At 33.3% G+C, this 20,594-nt stretch overlaps 1 protein-coding gene and 1 non-coding gene across 3 annotated transcripts in view; both read right to left on the bottom strand.

The window, feature by feature from the left end:
• Ifi44l (interferon induced protein 44 like) overlaps positions 1–20,327 on the bottom strand; it is a 39,059-nt gene extending 18,732 nt beyond the window's left edge. The window contains exons 1-4 of one of the 2 annotated variants that reach the window (XM_027935183.2): positions 20,253–20,327; positions 7,149–7,621; positions 6,518–6,566; positions 5,606–5,801 (exon numbers count right to left, since the gene is read on the bottom strand). In XM_027935183.2, the coding sequence (XP_027790984.2) occupies positions 5,606–5,801; positions 6,518–6,566; positions 7,149–7,611 (708 nt within the window). In that variant the 5' untranslated portion in view covers positions 7,612–7,621; positions 20,253–20,327. Of the gene's footprint in view, positions 1–5,605; positions 5,802–6,517; positions 6,567–7,148; positions 7,622–20,173 lie in introns of both variants that reach the window. The other variant, XM_027935184.3, reaches the window with a different exon arrangement.
• LOC114092706 (U6atac minor spliceosomal RNA) lies at positions 8,586–8,708 on the bottom strand. The gene has a single exon (XR_003582786.1). It is a non-coding gene; the product is annotated as a U6atac minor spliceosomal RNA (small nuclear RNA).
• Positions 20,328–20,594: the final 267 nt, after the last annotated feature.

The following is a 20,594-nucleotide window of genomic DNA, read 5'->3' as shown; positions in this document are numbered from 1 at the left end:
CTTGATCCTTCTGGCTGTGTGTTAATATCTGGTCATTTGAAGACATATGCCCTTATACCAATGTTCACAGGCTGACTTTGTCTAAGAAAGCCTTTCAATAGTCAGCACATCCAGAGTTTCTTGGCAGACCATCGGACATGGTTCCAAAGCCTGGACACTGCATCCAATGTGGTGCTACAACATGACAGAAGCCTGAAACTCAGTGTGGCCATAATGATGATATGGTGAGCTTAAATCCTGGAGATGCAGAAGCTTCTGTACTGCTAAAGCCTGTCCAGAATCCATGATCCCCAACAGTGGTGTAGGCCAGAGACTAAGTCCACCATGCAACCTTGATGTCTGGGGCTGTCTTTTATCCCCCCATGATCCAGAGGCTCAGCATATGAGTACTGGAACTGGACTTTACCAAAGTAGTCTCAGTGCTAGAGCCCAAGGGAAAGTCTTGTGATCACTTCCCTCTCTCCATGCTGTGCTTCTGAGGTTGGGGTGAAGGACTGAGGATAATGTAAAACTTTCCTTCCTACCTTCTTCAATCTTATTATTGTGCTACTCCTAGGTCCTGTAATATCTCACCTGGTTTTCTTTGCTCTTGAGAAGGTGTTTTCATAAATGGAAAATTGTCAAAATTGATGTTTCTATGGAGAGATATGGTCAATGAAGGGGCTTACTCTGCCACCCCTTCAGTCTTCCTTTTCTGACACGTCTATCTATCCTTCCTTTTCTCATATGTCTTAAAAAATAAAATTCCGAATAAATGTTAAGCTGGATAACATTTTCTTGGAAAAAAATCAATGTATTTTCCAAAAGCAATTTTAGAACAGAATGGCATTGACTTAGTTTTCCCAATCAATTTAGTGTCTGAATTAATAGACAATATTTGGATTCTCATATCTGTTTCTGATTCAATCTGTTGTGTCAAATTGTATTAGCTGAAGTCACATCAGGCATCATATGATGATATTTTAGTCAATGAGAGATTGTATACAACCTTTGTATAATTTTAGTTATAAGAGAGCTAAAAAAAACCCCTTTGCCTTCTGACATCATAGCTCAATGCATTTGTGGTGATCTTGATGTTAAAAAAACAACTGTATTGTTGTTACTTAAAAATATAGCGATAAAATCATATACAGTATGTGATACTTAATACTCAATAAGTGCCTATGCTACTAGTTTATGTGTTTACTATACTATTTTTGTCATTATTTTAGAATGTATCTCTTCCACTTATTACAAAAATGTTAATTTTAAACAGCCTCAAGCAGGTCCTTCAGGAAACAATTCAGAAGAAAGCATTATTATCATAAGGAGATAACAGCTTAATGCAGGTTACTGCCCCTGAAGATCTTCCACTGGTACAAGATGTGTAGGTGAAAAACAGAACATCAGATTATTCTGACCTGTGAAGGCCTAAGCTAATGTGTATGTTTGTTTTTAACAAAAGTTAAATAATAAAAAATTAATTTTAAAAAAGTGGTAGAGAAAGGATATTAGGAAAGATAATATTTTGATATATGATGTGTTCCTATTTAAACTGAATATTATTACAAAAGTGTAAAAATTTAAAAATTTAAGCTCATAGATTAAAAATGTTAATTTGGTTCGGATGTGAGGTATCCCCCAAAAGCTCACATGTGAAACAATGCAAGAAGGTTCAGAGGAGAAATGATTGGGTTGTGAGGGTCTTAATCCAATCAGTGAATTAATCCCCTGATAGGGATTAACTGAATAGTAATTGAAGTGGTAGGGTTTGGCTGGAGGAGGTGGGAATTGGGGTGTGGCTTTGGGGTGAATATTTGTATCTGGCAACTGGAGACCTCTCCCTTTGCTTTCTGATTGACATGTGAGCTGCTTCCCTCTGACACACTCTACTGCCATAATGTCCTTCCTCACGTCAAGCCCTAAGGAATGGAGCCAGCCTTCTATGGACTAAGACCTCTGAGACCATGAGCCCTCAAATAAACCTTTCCTCCTCTACAGTTGTTCTGGTCAGATCTTTTAGTCACAGCAGAAAAAAAACTGATTAAAATACTAAGGTAAATTTATTATAGAAGACAAAAAATTGTTTGTGGTGCAAGAGATTGAACCCAGGCCCACATGCATGCTAGCCAAGCATTCTACCACTGAACTATACCCCTAGCCCCCAAAAACTGTTTTATAAATTTAGTGTAGCCTAAATGTACAGTTTATAAAGTCTACAGTGGTGTATAGTGGTATCCTAAGCCTTCACATTCATTCACTGCTCGCTCACTGACTCACCCACAGTAACTTCTAACCCTAATAAATGCACCACTCCTGATAAATGCGCTGTAAGTAACACAATTTTTTTTTATCAATATGCTATAGTTTTACTAAATAGTTTCTATGTTTATTGTGTTATGATTTCCTACAGCATTCAGTACAGTAGCATGCAGTACAGGTTTATAGCCTAGGAGCCATAGGCAATCACACATATTTTTGTTGATTAGTAGACTATACAATCTAGGTTTATATAAGTACACTCTATGCTGTTTAAACAATGACAAAATCACCTAAGGATACATTTTTCACCTAATGTCCCTATCATTAGGTGACACATGTCTGTATGTAAGAAAATCTAGCCTCACATACATATATAATAGGAAAAGGAAGAATTAATTCAATAGCTTTCAGATAATCATGGATATCTTTCTTTATTATAATATATCAAAGTTCCACAAGTGACAACTTCTTAAATATTTGTTGTAATGCAGAATCTATGATAATCTCATACTCGGTCATATGAAATCTACTGGTCAATCTTAAATTTTGAATATACCTTGTGCCCAGGAATGATTTTGTAGTTGTAGATGGACAGAATGCCTTTATTTTATTTGTTTTTGTTTTTTTTAATTTGGTGCTGAGGATCAAACCCAGTGTCTTACATGAATGAGGCAAGCACTCTACCACTGAGCTATAGCCCCAGCTCAGAAATGATTTTTAACTTGATACTTTGATCATTTGTGAACATTTATTCTCTGCATTATCCTGATGTTCTAAGTATTGACAGCTTACCTCATACAATATTGAAACAATGCATTTTTATAGACCACCACTAATCCCATCATATCTCTCTCTTGGTGTTGGGAATCTGTCAAGGTCAGAGTGGTAGATATAATTTTTTATATTATATATTAATATATAATATAAAAATATTATATATTTTATATATTATTATTATATATTTTATATTTCTAATTTTCTTAAAAGCTTAAATTTTATTATTGGCAGCAAAGACTGTCTTATTATTTCCCTTGGATTGATAGTCTCATTTTGTACATTTTTTAAAATGTGTCAAATATCCAAGTATGAATATGCAGGTGGATGATCAGTCTTACCTTGTAAACTTGATGTCATATGAAAAAAGTTTAGTTCAAAACTACATTTCTACAGTTCTGTTCCTAAAGACAGCCACTGTATCTCATTATGCTTTAGAAGCACCTTACATGCCCTTCACATTGCATCACAGAGTATTACCATGATATATGTTCAAAATTTAAGAAACAATTATAAAATTAATCATTGTTAGTGATTCTTCAAGAATATTATTAAGTAAAGCTGATATTTGGGGGATTTTTTTTTTTCCTATCAGCACAGTAGTGGGGAAAATTACATTGTTGGAGGCCACAGCTTGATTTGTACTAAGGTATCAGCAAGTAAAACTATGTTTGTATAACCAGTTCAAGTGTTGGTACACTATAAAAAGCAAAAATCATCTTAGAATTATTCTCAAAATAGTTCTGAACTCACAGATATCCTTAAAGTATCTCAGGGACAACCCTGCATTCAAAAATTTACTTTAAGAAGAACAACTTTAACCAAATTTTCTTCCTAGGTAAACTCAATGTGTTCACAAGAATGTTTTTCAGAAGACCTCTGAAAATTTTTTATTATTTATTTTTTTGGATAGATACACTTCTAACATAGGAACAGATAGGAAGGATTTGGGAAGAACTAAAAAGAAAAAATAGTTTTTAGAGACTCCAGACACTTAATCACAATTTTTCCATTAGTGGAGAGAGCACTGGTACAATATTACATCCAAACCAGAAAGTACAGAACCTGTCTTCGGCAGATTGTAGTCCACCTTGAAGTCAAAAACTCCCATTAGCCCATTAAATACCTAGGAATAATCTCACTGAGATTATGATCCTGGAGAATGAGTCTTACTCATTAAAAGAATTACATAAATCATTAAGTATATTGAAAACTTCAGGAACACCAATATGTACTTTCATATTTTTTTAACCATTAATTTGGTTCCTTTACCACTTCAGTTATTCAAAGAGAAGGGTTTCCAAGCAATAAAATACTGTTTCCCTCACAAAAACTCTACCCTATATTACTTCAATTTATATAGTATTTCAATTTCATTTAGAGTATAGGATCTAAATTTTCTCTTGAAATAATATCTTTAGGGTTTTGACTTATAAAGAAAGAAGAAACATTATGTTCTGAATAAAACCACTATCAGAGCATCTATCACATTGAATAATACTTATTTATTACTTGCTGCATTCTGAAATCCTTGAGCCAAGAGACCAAATATTCTTTTCTATTTAGTTCTCTAATGCCATTTCAATATTTAGCAAATAGAAACATTTCAGTTAATGCTTAATGAACTGAATTTTAATTTTAAACATTTCAATTAATGCTTAATGAACTGAAGTATCTTATCTTAGATTCTGAGCCAAGGCTGATACGTTAAAATAAATCTGCTCAAAAAGAATCTAGTCACCATCAAGAAAAAAGATGTGCTTCATGAAAATCCTAGAAAATGCTTTAATTTATTAAGTGAAACACAAAAGCTGAATGGAACTCTTACTGCCTGTGCTAAATCTGCGTTGACAATGCACAACATATTTCCCATCAAATGATATTATAGTTAGCAGAAAAATACACCCCAATTATGAAATTTTCTATTCATTCCCTTTATTACTTTTTGTTTGATTTTACAACATAACAAGCATAATAAAGAAGTTTCTAGATAAATGTCGCACCCTAATTTATAGCTCTTTAGAGCAACAATAAAGATGAGTACATATTTCCTTAAATACATTTGTTTGTAAATAAGATCATTTTTAGAAGCATAGATAGATTTATTCCTTGATACATGACTTACCAAAATGAATATTTTGTTTTCATGACCATTTCTTAAGGCTGGACTTACATACTAAAAAATTATTGTATTTTATAGTATTGTATTTCATTATTATACAAAAGAAAAACTGAAAAGCATTTCAAGCCTGGTAAAATCATGTGCGGCAGAAGTAAAAATGGACATCAAAAATAACAGACAAATATTTCCATATTTTTAAAATTTTGTCTTACAACAAACACCAAAAAAGGCATTTTTATTATTATTTCTTCTTGCATCCATAAAAAGCCAAAAACTTCTCTGGATAACATTATTCAAAGGAGGTAATTCTGATTCAACTTTTATTCCTATTTCACATTTGACTCAGTATGTAACTATTGGTAGATTAAGAAGAGAAGTTATGTTATAAGAGGAAAACAGCAAACAATGCATAAGTCTATTAATTGTAACCAATAAACAAAATCCTTAGGGAATTCTGAAATAACTTACCTGGTCAGTAATACTAGTGTTATCAGACCCCACTGGGGCTTGGCGAGTTGTGTGGCCATGGAAAACAGACTTCACTGAATTGAAAAAACTGGACTTTCCAGAACCAACTGGACCCAGGAGGAGAATACGAATTTTTGAAACCAAGTCTGCATGGGGCTTGTAGATTCTGAGGTCTGCTAGGAGCTTATTTTTGTGCCTATTAAAATGTAGTAGTTAAAAACAACAGCCAAACTTCATAAAGAACAACTTCTCTTTTCTTCCCTTTCTAAGGATTGTTTTAGTTGCTTACTTATTATTTGATAGTAGTACCTTCTATAGAATGATATTAAATATCTATGATTAGGTATTTTGTGATTAAAAAAATTCATTTATCTCTAACACACTCATTAACCAGAAATCAAACTCTTATTACACTATTAGCCTGAGACCACAAAAATTTAATGAGAAATAGCAAAAACACTGAAGGTGGGTTATTATTTTCAGTAAAATATATCCTATTAAGGATAAATTAAAATAAAATATATGTAATGTAGCATCTATAAAAATTGAAGAAATAGGGCTTAGTTTTTAATATTAACTAAGGTTCCCCCAAAACTCTTCTCATAAGGAGAGGATTCAAAAGAATTACCTAAAGTGATTATCCAGATTTTACTTGGAAAACCCTGAATCTAATAGGTGCAGAGTGAAACATGAAGTCAAATTGGTCAATTGTCATCAAGTGGATTTTAGAAGTTTCAAAGTTGGTAATGATTTTGTTATTGATGTTCTAAACTACCTTGAATATTTTATGTCAATAACAATTTTTGTTTGTCATTTGAAGTGATAGAATTTTACATTCTTACTATTTCATTATCAGTTTATACAATTATTCTAAATAAAATAAGCCATAGATTAATTAAGAACATAACATACTGTGTGGCTGTCATCATCTTCTTTATGCAGCCTAGATCATTCTTAATTCCTATGGGAAATAAGCAAAGAATATGCTTTTAAATTGAACGTTCTTATGTGAACAAGTCTGCTTCCTAAGTAGGACACTTAATCTGCTTGTGTAGCTCTTAAGTTTTTCAGTTAGGAATTAGGCATTACAGCATAATGAGAAGAGAAGCAAAAGTAATCCTCTCTGCATGTTGAATCTCTCTGAAAACTCTTCCATAACTATGCCTAAGGTCCTAAGGCTGATCTTTAGGTCAGGTCGTATGTCAAAACACACCTGCTCTAATAGTCATTTCTCTCTCTCTCTCTCTCTCCCCCCCCCCTTTCTCTCTCTCTCTCTTCCACCTCCATCTACATTTCTGTCTTTATCTCTGTCTCCACATATATACTTCTTAACTTTTCAAAACAATCTGTACTCTTTGAATAATAAACTCAAAATCTTTTTGTCTCCCAAGTTTCCTTTAGGAGTTTATCAAAGTATATCATCTGTCATAAAATCAGATTATTTCTCTCATTGTTCCTTAGTCTTGTAGATCAATTATAATCTATGGGGAAAAGAAAGACTAGAACCAGAATATAGGATGTAGAGTTATCTAATATAACATACCTTCAACTCGGAAAACTTCACATTCCAAGTACTGAATGTCAGTGGAAAATTTTGTCACTGAAAAACCAGGTTTTCTGAATACACGATTCTTTGGATATATCCAGAAACTAAGCTTATCAGATGAGTAAAATTCCAGGTAATCACTCGTAACTTTCAGTAGATTCAAAAATAAAGTTGACATTACAGTTAAACTATCCTTTTGAAAGATAAAAAAGATAGAAGCACATTGTTTTTCAGAATCGTCAACTATTTTAGGAATATGATCAAGTGTTAAAGCACCAACAATACTTTTTTGAAGGTAAAGCATTGTTATAGTGGGTCCCTGTTGACTGCACCTCTGAACCATCTTTTGAATGCTACAGCCATGAGCACTCTCCTTATAAAGAAGACTCAAAGAAGCATTTCCAAGTAGAATCTGTAAACACTTTTCTTCAAGCCAGGTCAATCTGGGTGTCACTGCCATTGTCCTGTATCTAAAGGGGAAAAAAAATCATATATGTTGGGAGGCCAGCATAGCACAGCACAGCAAAGATTTCTGTTTTAGTTGCTGTTGAGTTTTTTTTCTCTGACCCAATTAAAACACACTATTAATACCATAAGCAAAAATCATACAGAGTATAATAGATTGATGTAAAAATAACTTAGAAATGAAATATATTAACATTTTAACATCAGTTGATGAGTAAACTGAAAACTGGATAAATAATTTAAAAAATAGTCAATTAGAATAGAGGTCTACAAACTTCTTTGTTTATTTCTTCTTTTTAGATATACTTGACAGTGGAATAGATTTGACATACTATACATACATGGAGTATAACTTCCTGTCCTTGTGATTCTATATCATGTGGAGTTACTCTGGTCGTGTATTCATATATGAACACAGGAAAGTTATGTCTGATTCATTCTACTGTCTTTTCTATTCCTATCTGCCCTTCCTTCCCCTTTGTCTAATCCAATGAATTTCTATTCTTCCCCCATATCGTGTGTGAGCATCCGCACATCAGAGGGAACATTTTCTTTTACTTAGCATGATAATCTTCTGTTCCATCCATTTACTGACAAATGCCATAATTTTATTCCTCTTTATGGAATAAAATCCCTCTTTATTCCATTGTGTATATATACCGTGTTTTCTTTATCCACCTGTTGAAGGGCACCTAGGTTGATTCCACAGCTTAGCTAGTGTGAATTGAATTGCTACAAACATCGATGTGGCCACATGACTAGAGTATGCTAATTTTAAGTTCTTTGGATCTAGGCAGAGGAGTGGGATAACTGGGTCAAATAAACATATTTTGATGGGGCTGGGATTGTAGCTCAGTAGTAAAGACTTGCCTGGCACATGTGAGACACTGGACTCAATCCTCAGCACCACATAAAAATGAATAAATAAAAATAAAGGTATTGTGTCCATCTACAACTAAAAATATTTTTAAAAAATGTTTTGATGCCATGAAGTTGGCAGTAATGCCTTAAATGTTTGCATTTTTTCATCTCCAAGGGCCTCTTCCATCCTTGTCAGTGGGAATGCTAACCTTATCTCCTTTCATACAACACTACAAACTTCTTCTTAATAAACTAGGTAGCAAATATTTTAGGCTTTATGAGTCATATAGTCTTGGCACTACTCAAAATTGCCATTGTACAATAGAAGCAATCACAATTTGTGCTAAAATTTGGATGTGATTTGTCTCAAGGTTTATGTACTGGAAGTTTCATCCTCAGTGTGGTGATGTTGGCAAATGGAACCTTCAAGAGGTGGGGCCTAGTGAGATATTGATAGGTCAGTTGGGAGCATGTCCTCATAAAAGAACGACCTTGGCTAGTTCTAATGAAAGGGTTGTTATAAGAGCCTGAGCTGGCCCCATTCAGTTCTTTTGACTTCCTGTTAGCAATGTGTTTTTTTTTCTTCACACATATGCTCTCACAATGTTCAGTCCATGTGAGGTGGATGTGATGCAGCCAAGAAGTCCCTCACCAGAGCCAAGTCAATGCCAGCATCATACACTTAAACTTCTAGAAGAGTGAGCTAAATTAGCCACCTTTCTTTATAAAGTTAACCTGTCTCTAGCATTTTATTATAGTAACAAAAACGGATTAATACAATTTTTTTTAAAAAAAATGATCATGTTCCAATAAAATTTTCACTACAAAAACAGATGGCTAGTCAGGTGTGGTGGTGCACACCATAATCTCAGTGGCTCAGGAGACTGAGGCAGGAGGGTTGCAAGTAACTTAGCCTCAGTAACTTAGTGAGACCCTATACTCTCAAAATGAAAAAGGGGCTGAGAATGTGACTCAGTAGTTAAGTACCTCTCAATTCAATTCCTGATATTAAAAAAAAAAAGATAAACACATGCCAAAGTTTATCAACCCATGAATTAGAAGATAAAACTGAAGAATTTATACAGAAAATAGCTCACAAATAAAAAATAAAATATGGAAATAGTTAACAAATATAGAAGTCCCACAGTAGCATACTAAACTATTAACAGTCATTTAAATGAAAAAAAAAGGTAGAAAAAGGATAAACTGTAAAAATGCCTGTATTCAAAAGAATTAGAGAGCTCACAAGAGAGGGAGGAATTATGTGACAGGCTAAGACTTGGGAAAGTTAATAGAGGTAAGATGGGCATTTGAGAGAACATTTTCCTGAGGTGTGGCTGTTAACTTTAGAAGAGTCACTTGAGAAATTAAGCAAAGCTTCTGCTAGACTTATAAGCTAAGAGGGGGGAAAAAAAACTTCTTTGGTGTGCAGCAAGGAGGGTGTCTTAGAAACCTTTCACAGCCCAGGTTGTGGATTAGAATTCTGAAGAGCCCTAAGGAAGATGTAAGGGTGTACTAGAAACATACAGATTTGATCATTCAGCAATCTCAGTCCTTGTTTGGATTAAGGTGAACAAGAATTTAGACTGTCAATAATTTTTGTTGCAAAATCAAAATGAATTTTACCTGGATGAAGAGAACATGTTTCTATCTTTACATTATTTCTATATTTTTCAAAACTCAATGCCTCACACTTGATCATAAACAAATTGAGAAACAGAGAACATAGTAGAAAATCAAGAGAAAAAAAATGAACAATAAAAACAAACCCAGACTGATAATAGAGTTAACCACAAAGATTTAAAAACTACTAGAGTTGGGTAAAATAGAAGCATCCTTCCCATTCATCTGTGGTAAGAAGAGTCAAGGCTGAAAAAATTAAAGTAGAAACTATATTCCAAGGAGAGGAAGAAAAGGAAGAGCTCTGGGAATTAAGAAAGAGGTGATAGGAAAAAGAAGCACATAGAAGCAGAATGACAATTCAGAGAAAAGTACAAAATTGTCCACAACTCTGACTCCAGGGGAAAAGGAACCCAATGCTTTAATCACAAGATTCTCTTTGTGGTGTTGTCGTTACCATGGTTTCTTTTATTTGAGTAGTACTGGGAATTGAGCCCTCCAGAGAATTCTGCTCATTAAGAAGACCCTTACTTAAAAGTAGAAGAGATATTCATTCCAACAGATGTGCAAATCTTAGTAGAGAGACACAAGAAATATGAAAAACAAAACAACATGACTTCTCCAAAGGTTCATAACTCTTCAGTAACTGAACCCAAAGACATTCAAAGTGAATAAAATTCCAAAGAATTCAAAAGATTGATTTCTAATATGATTTCAAAGAGGATACATATAAACAGCTGAATGAATTTAAGGCACATAATACAGGATATAAAAGATCATTTCAACAAAAAGAGGTAGAGATTCTAAAACAGAACCAAAAAGAAATCTTGGAAATGGAAAACTCAATAAGCCAAACAAAAACTCCAGTGAAATTTCAAAAATAGACTAGATGAAGTGGAAGAAAGAATAGCAGGTATTCTGGACAAGATCAATGAATTATCACATTCTGACAGTAATAAAGAAAAAAAATTATGAACAGAACATACAAGATTTATGGGACAATTAAGAGACCAAACCTATGAATAATCAGGTTAGAGAAAGGGCCTGAGGTATAGGCCAAAGGCAAAGAAAACATAATCAGTGAACTCATAAAAAAATTTCCCAAATCTTGGAGAAGATATAGACATCCAGGTACAGGAGGCATTTAGAAACCCAAAATAGAGATAGCCAGAAAAGTATCTCCTCATGTATTAGTCAAACTAACAAAGTATAGAACAAAGAAAGAATATTGAAAGTTACAAAAGAGAAACACTAAGTTGCTCATAAAGGTAAACAATCTTCTTACAATAAAGTCTAAAGAACAAAAAAGTATGTAATAATGTTTCTCAAGCCATGAAAATTAAAAAAAAAACTGCTAGATTACTATCTATAGTAAATTTGTTTTTCAGAATCAAAGGTGAAACAAAAGACTCCAAGGAAATGCAGAAACCAAAGGAATTTGTGAGCAATAAGCCAGTATTGCAGAAGATACTTAAAAAGAATCCTATACACAGAAGACAAAGCAAGACAAACACAATTGTGAGAGCACAGGAAAGAATAAATCTTACTAGAAGAGTATATGAACAAATGAGAATTAAGATGGATTCCAGCATGAATAATTCAGTAAAACATTAAACCTTTAAGATGATCAAGGGAAAAGGAAACTAACATAGATCATTCAAAACAATCAGGAAAAAAAAGAAGACAAAAACAATATTTATCTTTACTTTTCAATAATATCCCTATATGTAAATAATCTGAATTCTTACCTAAAAGATGCAGACTGACTGATTGGATCTAAAAAACAAGAATCCAACTGTTTGCTGTCTGCAAGAAACTCACCTCAGCAAAGAATAAAGAGATTGAAAGTAAAATGATGAAGAACTATATGCCAATCAAATGGAATCCAAAATCAAGCAGAAGTAGCAGTATTCATATCAGAAAAATATAAATTTCAAATAAAAATTGGTCAGAAAAGACAAAGAAAGTGAATACAACCTATACTGATAAAGGGAAGAACCTATCAAGAAGATATAATGATTGCAAATATATAGGCACCAAACTCCAGAGTACCCAATTTTACAAAATAAATGCCACAGAACATCAAGGCATAGACAGGCCCGGCAACACAAAAATAGTGGTGACTCAGTACTCCATTTTCACAAATAGATAGATCTTCCAGACCGCCTCCCCCCTTGCCCCAAAAAAAAGTCAACAAAGAAATTTCAAAATAAATTATACTATAGATGAAATGGACTTAATAGTCATCTATAAAGAATATTTGGTTCAATGGCTGAAGAATACACATCCTTTTCATCAGCACACAAAACTTCTTCCAAAATACGTTTCATTTTAGGCAATAAGGCAAACATTAACAAATATAAAAAAAAAAATTTTGAAATAATTTCTTAAATTTTTCAAACCATAATGGAATAAAACCAAAAATGCATAGCAAGAGAAGATGAATAAAAGACACAAACACATAAATATTGAACAATACACTTTTGAATGACCAGTAAGTCAACTGAAAAAATCAGAGGGTATTGAAGAATTCCCAAAATAAAATGAAAATGGGAACACACCCTACCAGGACCTATTGGACACAGCAAAAGCAGTTATAACACGGAAGTTTACAGATGTAAGTCCTACATTATATAAAGAGAAATCTCAAATAAATAACATAAAATGCATCTTAAAATCTAACAAAAGCAAGAACAAAACAAATTCAAAAATCAGCAGAATGAAGGAAATAATGAAGAGCAGAGCAGAAATGAATGAAACAGATTAAAGCAACTGTGCAAAAGATCAACAAAACAAAGACTTGGTTCTTCAAAAATATAAACACTCTTAGCTAAACTTAGAGAGAGAGAGAGAGAGAGAGAGAGAGAGAGAAAAGATCAAAAAAATAAATAAAATTTGAGGTAAAAGGGGAACACAACAACAAATACCACTGAAATCCTGAGAAACATTAAGGAATACTTTGAAAATTTACATGACAACATATTGGAAAATCCAGAAGAAACAGAAAAATTTCTAGACATATATGTCTAGAATTAAACCAACAGGATATAAATAACTTAAATAGACCAGTAACAAGTAATGAGATTGAAACAGTAATAAAAAGCTCCCAAAGAAAAGCCAAGGACCAGTGTGGATTCACTGCTGATTTTGACCAGACATTTAAAGAACTAATAATCAAATCTCCTCAAAGTATCCCATAAAATAGAAAGAGAGGAAAATTTTCCAAACTCATTCTATGAAGTCAGTATTATCTGTTACCAAAATATGATAAGAACATAATAATAAGATAATGCTAGAAACTAATGTCTTATTTGCAAAAATCCTCAAAAAATACTTGCAAATTAAATTCAAAATCATATTAAAAATATAGCATGATTAGGTTGGTTTCATTTAAGGGATTCAAGTGGGGTTCAACAGACACAAATCAATAGAGGAGAATCAATAATAAAAACCAAATGGTCATCTCAAAAAAAGCAGAAAAAACAGACCTTCAATAAAATCCGAATCCCTTTAGGGGTTTTTATCCTTTAGGATAAAAATCCTGAAAAAACTAGAAGGATCATACCTCAACATAATAAAGGCAATACATGAAAAACCAATAGGCAACATCATACTGCATGGGGATCATTGAAAATATTTCTTCTAAAATCAAGAACAAAACAAGGATATTTCCTATCACTGCTCTCATTAGCTTTAGTACTAGAAATTTTGGCCAGAACAATTCAGCAGGAGAAAGAAATAAAATGGATACAAAAGGAAAAGTAGAAGATCCAAGTAGTGCTGCTTGCAGATAAGACTCCATATCTAAAAAAACAAAGAGTTCACCACAATTCTCTTGGAACTGAAAAACAATTTCAGCAAAGGTACTGGACATAAAAATCAATGTACAAAAATAAGTAACTTTTCTACATATCAATAAAAAAAGAACGCTCTAGAAAGAAATTAGGAAAATAATCCCATTTAAAATACCCTAAAAAAAAAATAGGAATAAACCTAAGTAAGGAAGTGAAAGACCTCTACAAGGAAAATTTTAAAACTTTGGAGAAATAAATTAAAGAAGACACTAGAAGATAGAAAGAAGTATAAGTGTCCAATAATTATATGAAAAAAATGTTCAAAACCTTTATCCATCAAGGAAATGCAAATCAAAACCACATCGAGAATCCAGCTCACTCCAGTAAGAATGACAATTATCAAGAAAATTAAAAAATAAGAAGTGCTAGTAAATATGTGTAAAAACAACAACAACAAGATGAACATTTATACACTGTTGATTGGAATGTAAATAAGTACAGCCACTGTGGAAATCAGCATGAAGATTCCTTAGAAAGCTAAAAAATTTTACTACCATATGATCCAGCTCTACCACCCCTGAGTATATATGCCTGAAGTAATCAAACCCAACTAGGTATAGAGGATCACACCACATGTTTATTCTAGTAGTTTCTGAGTTTCAGGTCTTATGTTAAAGTCTTTGATCCACTGATCCATATACAATAGATGTATCTTCATATCCATGTTTATCAAAGCACTATTTATAATAGCCAAGTTATGGAATTAACCTAGATGCCCACCAACAGATAAATGAATAAAGCATATGTGCTATATGTACATAATAATGCATTATTCAGCTATAAAGAAGGATGATATCATGTCATTTGCAGGAAAATGGATGGAACTGGAGGTCATCATGTAAAGTAAAACAAGCTAGACTCAGAAATTTAAGTATTACATGTTTTTTTTTTTCTCATGTGTAATCTAGATTTTTTAAAAGATGATATGAAAATAGAAAAACTATTCAGGAAGGGGAAAGGTATCTGGTCAAGAGGGAAGGGGATAAGAGAGGGTAATAGGGAAAATGGATATGATTTAAGTATGTTATATGAATATAAGAAAATATCACAAAGAAACCCATTAATTTCCTCAGTCTATACCAAAGGACTTAAAACCAGCCACCTCAATGTTTATAGCAGTTCAATTCACAATACTAAACTGTGGAAACAGCCTAGATGCCCTTTAATAGATAAGTGGATAAAGAAACTGTGGTATATATACACAATGGAATATTACTTAGCCTTAAATAAGAATGAAATAATGACATTTACAGGTAAATGGAAAGAGTTAGAGAATATCATGCTAAGCGAAGTAAGCCAATCTCAAAAAAAACAAAGGCCAAATGTTTTCTCTGATAAGTGGATGTTGATCCAAAATGGGTGGGGGAGGGCAAGGGAAGAATGGAAGAATTTAGGATTGAGCAGAGGGGAGGAAGAGGAGGGGAGGGTGTGTGTGGTGGGGGAAGATGATGGATTGAGATGGACATTATTACCCCTATATATAGGTATGATTGCATGAATAGTGTGACTCTACATTATATATGACCAGAGAAATGAAAAGTTATGCTCTACTTGTATAAAACATAAAATAAAATCATTTTTTAAAAAGAAACCCATTAATTTGTACAATTAATACTTGGTAATAATTATAATTTAAAAGTTACTATAGTTGGTGTGTTCAAATAATTTTAAGTAAAGATTGTATGATTGACAGTAAAATTTTAAAATAAGAATAAGAAAAGAAATTCTGAATTTAAAAATATACAAATTAATAATTAACATAATTCATTTAACTGTATATATATTTCATATATTTTCTAAACTGAAGCACTGAGGCCAAAAGACAATGAAAGAGGAAACAAACAAACAAACAAAAAACTAAAGCATATAGCAAAATTGGTTAGGTTATATAAAGCCAGAGAACCAGAAAAAAACAAAGCCAGCATACAGCAAATATGAACATGGTGCTATGATCCCCCCAAAGCAATCAAATCTCAAAATAGTCAAAGCACTAAAGTTTGAATAAGAATATAAGCTAGATATCATAATTATATAGCTACTCATACATTAAAAAATAAAATACACTTTTAAATAATCCATTAGTGAGACATATCTTAATGAAATTAAAACGATAAAAATATCCTTGTCAAAATTTATGGAATGGAGCTAGAATATGATATAAAGTTATATGTCTTTAAACAGATGAAAAGAAGAAAGAAGAAAGGATGAAAACAAATGACACAAGCTTTTACTTCAAAAACTCAGAAAAAAGATACCAGTTGACCCAAACAAATGGGGATAATTAGCAGCTATTATAGATCCAATTCACCCCATGGCACAAGACTGCTGAATAAAGGGTGCTACAGTTTCAATGAATGCTAAAAAAAAAAAAAAACATGTGTTGAAAATTCCATCCTCAATGCAACAGTATAGGGAGGTGGGCCTAGTGAGGGATTTTAGGCCATGAATGTATTAATGCTGATTATAAAAGGACTGTAGGCCCAGGGTTCACTCTCTTGCTCTCTCTCATAAATGTCTCTTGTCTTTCCACCTTCTACCATGGGATGACATGATGAGAAGGCCCTTGCCAGATGCAGACTCCAGGACCTTGGACTTTCTAGCTTCCACAACTGTAAGAAATAAATACCTGTTCTTTATAAATTACCCAGTCCCTGGTATTCTGGTTTTTTGGTTCTTTTGTTTTGGTTTGTTTTTTTGGTACCAGGAACTGAATCCAAGAGCACTGAGTCACATCCCTATCCCTTTTTTAAATTTTCATTTAGAGGCAGGGCCTCATTGAGTTGCTCAGGACCTTGCTAAATTGCTGAGGCTGGCTTTGAATTCTCAGTCCTCCTGCCTCAGTCTTCTGAGCTGCTAGGATTAAAGGCTTACACCACTGTGCCCAGCTGGTATCATGTTTCAATAGCACAAAACAGACTAAAACACAAGGCCAATATGTTAAAATGACCCCTATTTCTTGTACCAACACAGTTTTACATAAAACGTTTTAAGTACCATTTACATTACTAAAAAAATAAATAAATCTATAATATGTCTAACTAAAGGAATGTTTTAAACATGTATAAGGCCTGTACACAGAAAACTATAAAATATTACTAAGCAAAATCAGATTTATAGCTTAAACAAATGAAGGCCTTATAATGTGTTCATGTACTAATAGATTCAATGTTAAACTCTTAATGAGATTTTGTGGACAGTTATAAGGTAATTCTAAAATTTCTATGGAAATGGTACTTTGATTTCATGTTGCATGTTGCCTCTCGGCTTCACTCAGTGGAGGGGGCAGGGACGCAGAGTCAAGACACAGACACCAGGAGCTGGGTGAAAGTAGGCAAGTGGGGAGCTGCCAGCAAGCTCGTTTATTACAGAAGAGCTTATAGTTTATATAGGGCGTGTTTACCAATCATAATTGTATAAGCCAGCAGTACAATATCTTGAAGCCAATCATCATCAAGATCAAAACTAACTGTACTATGGGAAGTAGGGGAGCCTGCCAAGCGGTCTGAGAAGGCAAGAAGGGTCACTACTGGGTGTACAGGTCCCTTCACTCATCACCTTAAGCCATGGTGGGTTAGATCATCAAGTCTCTGCCTTCGGTTTCCCTGGCAACCAATTGTGAGGAAGTGGTTTTACTTCAGCTGCTAAGCCAGAGCAGAGCGCTCCTTCCTGCAGTTATGTCTGCTAGGCCTGTATGTGCATAGGCTTTCCTTACACACTTGAGCTGCTCACAGCCACTGGTTATGAGCCGAGAGTTGTTTCTCCCACATTTCCTCCCTTTTTATTAATTTTGAACCAGAGATTACTTTTGGAAAGTCTTGATTGATCTGTTCCCTGCAGCTTCTTACATATGTTAAACTAAACCCATTCCATAGCAGCCATCCGTGCTGCAGGTCGACTCTTACCCACAACTTCAACCTTGCAAAGGAACCAGCTAGCCATTCCAAACATCCTGACCCCTGGAGACTGCATAATCCATGTATTTCTACATTTGTGATGAATTGCTATGCAACATAGAATACTAATACAAGAAGATAGAATGAGATAACTAATTAAAGGCCTTTTTCCAGGGAAGAGGTTTCTAAACAAGAACAACCCAAAATCTAGGCTAGCAAATGGAAGGAAATAATAAAGATCAGAGAATAAACAAGTGGCATAGAGATTAAAAAAATGATTTTAAAAAATATAAAAAAAAATGTGTTTTTTTTTAAAGACAAAGCTGGCAAAACTTTAGAGGCTGAGGGGGAAAAAAAAGACAAGACTCAAATAAATAAAATCAGAATTAAAAGAGAAAACTATGACCAATACCACAGAAATACATAGAATCAGTTTTTAAAACTTATATATCAACAAATTAAATAACATAGGAGAAATGAATAAATTTCTAAAAATATATAATCTACAGAGTCGTGAGGAAATAGAAAATATGAATAGTCAAAAACAAGAAAGTAGATTGAATCAGTAATAAAAATAGAAAAGTCTTCCAACAAAGAAAAGACTAATACTAGATTGTTTCTTAACTGTTTTCTACAAACATTTAAGGAAGAAAGAATACCAAGTTTTCTCAGAATCTTCCAAAAAATTGAAATGCGGGAAATACTTCTAAATTCATTTTAGAAGTTAAGTATTGTGCTGGTACCAAAGTTAGATAAGACCATTACGCGAAAGAACAGGCCTATATTCTGAATGAACTTATATGCAAAAAGCCTCAACAAAATACTAGCAAGTTCAATTTAAATCATATAACAAGATCATTCCTAATGATAAAGTGGGATTTGTTAAGAGGAAATAGAAGAAAAGACCCTAAAATTCATGTAGAAACACACTAGACCCCAAATAGCTACAGCAATCTTGAGCAAAAAGAATAAAGCTGCAATTTCACACTGTCAGCTTAGAGCCTTCTTGAAAATGATGTAATATTCTACAAACTTCATCTTCAAATTTAGTGCAAACTCATTCAAGTGCCCAAGAACATTCTTTCTATTATCTCTAATAAGATAATCCTGAATTTCACATATTTCACAGGAAAAAAATAGCTACTTTTAATAGTTTAAATAATCTAAAATTATAATGAAATATTACAGTGACACAAAAATAAACAGCCTTGTCACTGATCAATTTCATAGCCAGGGGCCCCTGGGAAACAAAGCTAAAGGAGTCTCATAAACAGAGGCATTAATTATAGTGATGTGCAACTCCAGACAAGCAAGAATGGGACAAGCAGGAAAGGGAGGAGGAGCCAAGTCCAGTCAACATAACTGATTAGTCTTTTTTCTTTCTTTTTTGGTTGTTATTGTTTGGTTGTTTTTTTTTTTTAACTGGGGATTTCATCCAGGGATGCTTTACCACTGAGCCACATCCCCTGTCCTTTTTTTTATTTTTTATTTTGACACATCTTTATTCTATAAGCATTATACATTAAAAAAAATCTCTTCAAGGAAATAAGGAAACCATAAACAACATAGTAGAAAAAGCAGTCAAAGTAGATGAAAAGGAAATTCACAGATGAAGTCACCCAAACAATCTTTCTTAAAATATGAAACTGTAAACAACTATAAACAGGGTATCACTCCACATCAAAACAGAAGTCCAGCAATACTAACTGTTGATCAAGATATGAAGAGTCCAGAATGTTAACACTGTCCTGATAAACATATGCAGTTTGAGAGAAATATATTCATACCATTATTGGTCATAATGACATTTGAAAGTTGGACATATGAATTTTGACACATTTACACAGTGAAAGTAACAGCAAAGTGATTGAACTAGCACTATTCGTATCAGCATAAATGAAGCTTGAATAGTTAATTTTGAATAAAAAAATAAATTGATAATGAGAAACAATATAATACAATTTTTATAAAATATTAGCATACTAAGTAATACTAGACACACACAAACACACACACACAGCAAAAGCATAAAAATAAGCATGACAATAATTTACACCAAAATTTAGATAATGTTTCTCTCTAGGAAGGAAGGGAAGAGGAGATATAGTACAAGGAAGATTCAGAGATTACTTCAACTTTATATGTAACAGTTTTTCTAAGGAAAAAAAATCTATTCTAATAAAGCAAATCATATTTAAAATCCGATAGAAACGTATGAAGAATATACAAGCGTTTATTTTTTTCTTCTCTATAGTTGTCAGTGTGTAAATTTTCATGAAAATAAAAGAGCAAATGAAAGAGAAAATCCAATCGTTAGAAGCAATTTTACCTTGATATCTTCTCAAGGTAAAGCAAGCCGGCTGTTTTATTCACACAGCTAAGAAACCAAATGGCTGGAAGCCTCTTACCTGATGCTGAGAGTTGGATCAGCTCAGGATTAAATGGAAGATTGATTATTTTGTCTGAGTTATGGAACAGCCACTGGGTGGAGACAAGAAAAGAAACCGAAACTCAAAGCAGCAAACATTCAGCGTCAGCATGCCAAGTGCCAGTAAGTTTCTTTTTCCTCAAGAGGAAAAAGATACAGTTAGGAAATGTAGAGGCTCTGTGCTTGAGATTGGAGTCTCTGATAAACTTCATAATTGTGGCATGCTTGGTGACTAGGAAGTTTCTTGCAAAGACACAGAATGCCTGGCTGCTAGGAAATTTCTGTGCAAAGACACGGAATGCCAGACTGCTGGGAAACTCCT

The sequence above is a fragment of the Marmota flaviventris genome, chromosome 10 (assembly GCF_047511675.1).
Source record: "Marmota flaviventris isolate mMarFla1 chromosome 10, mMarFla1.hap1, whole genome shotgun sequence".
In the NCBI taxonomy this organism is placed as follows: domain Eukaryota; kingdom Metazoa; phylum Chordata; class Mammalia; order Rodentia; family Sciuridae; genus Marmota; species Marmota flaviventris.
This window is presented reverse-complemented; position numbering and strand designations above follow the sequence as displayed.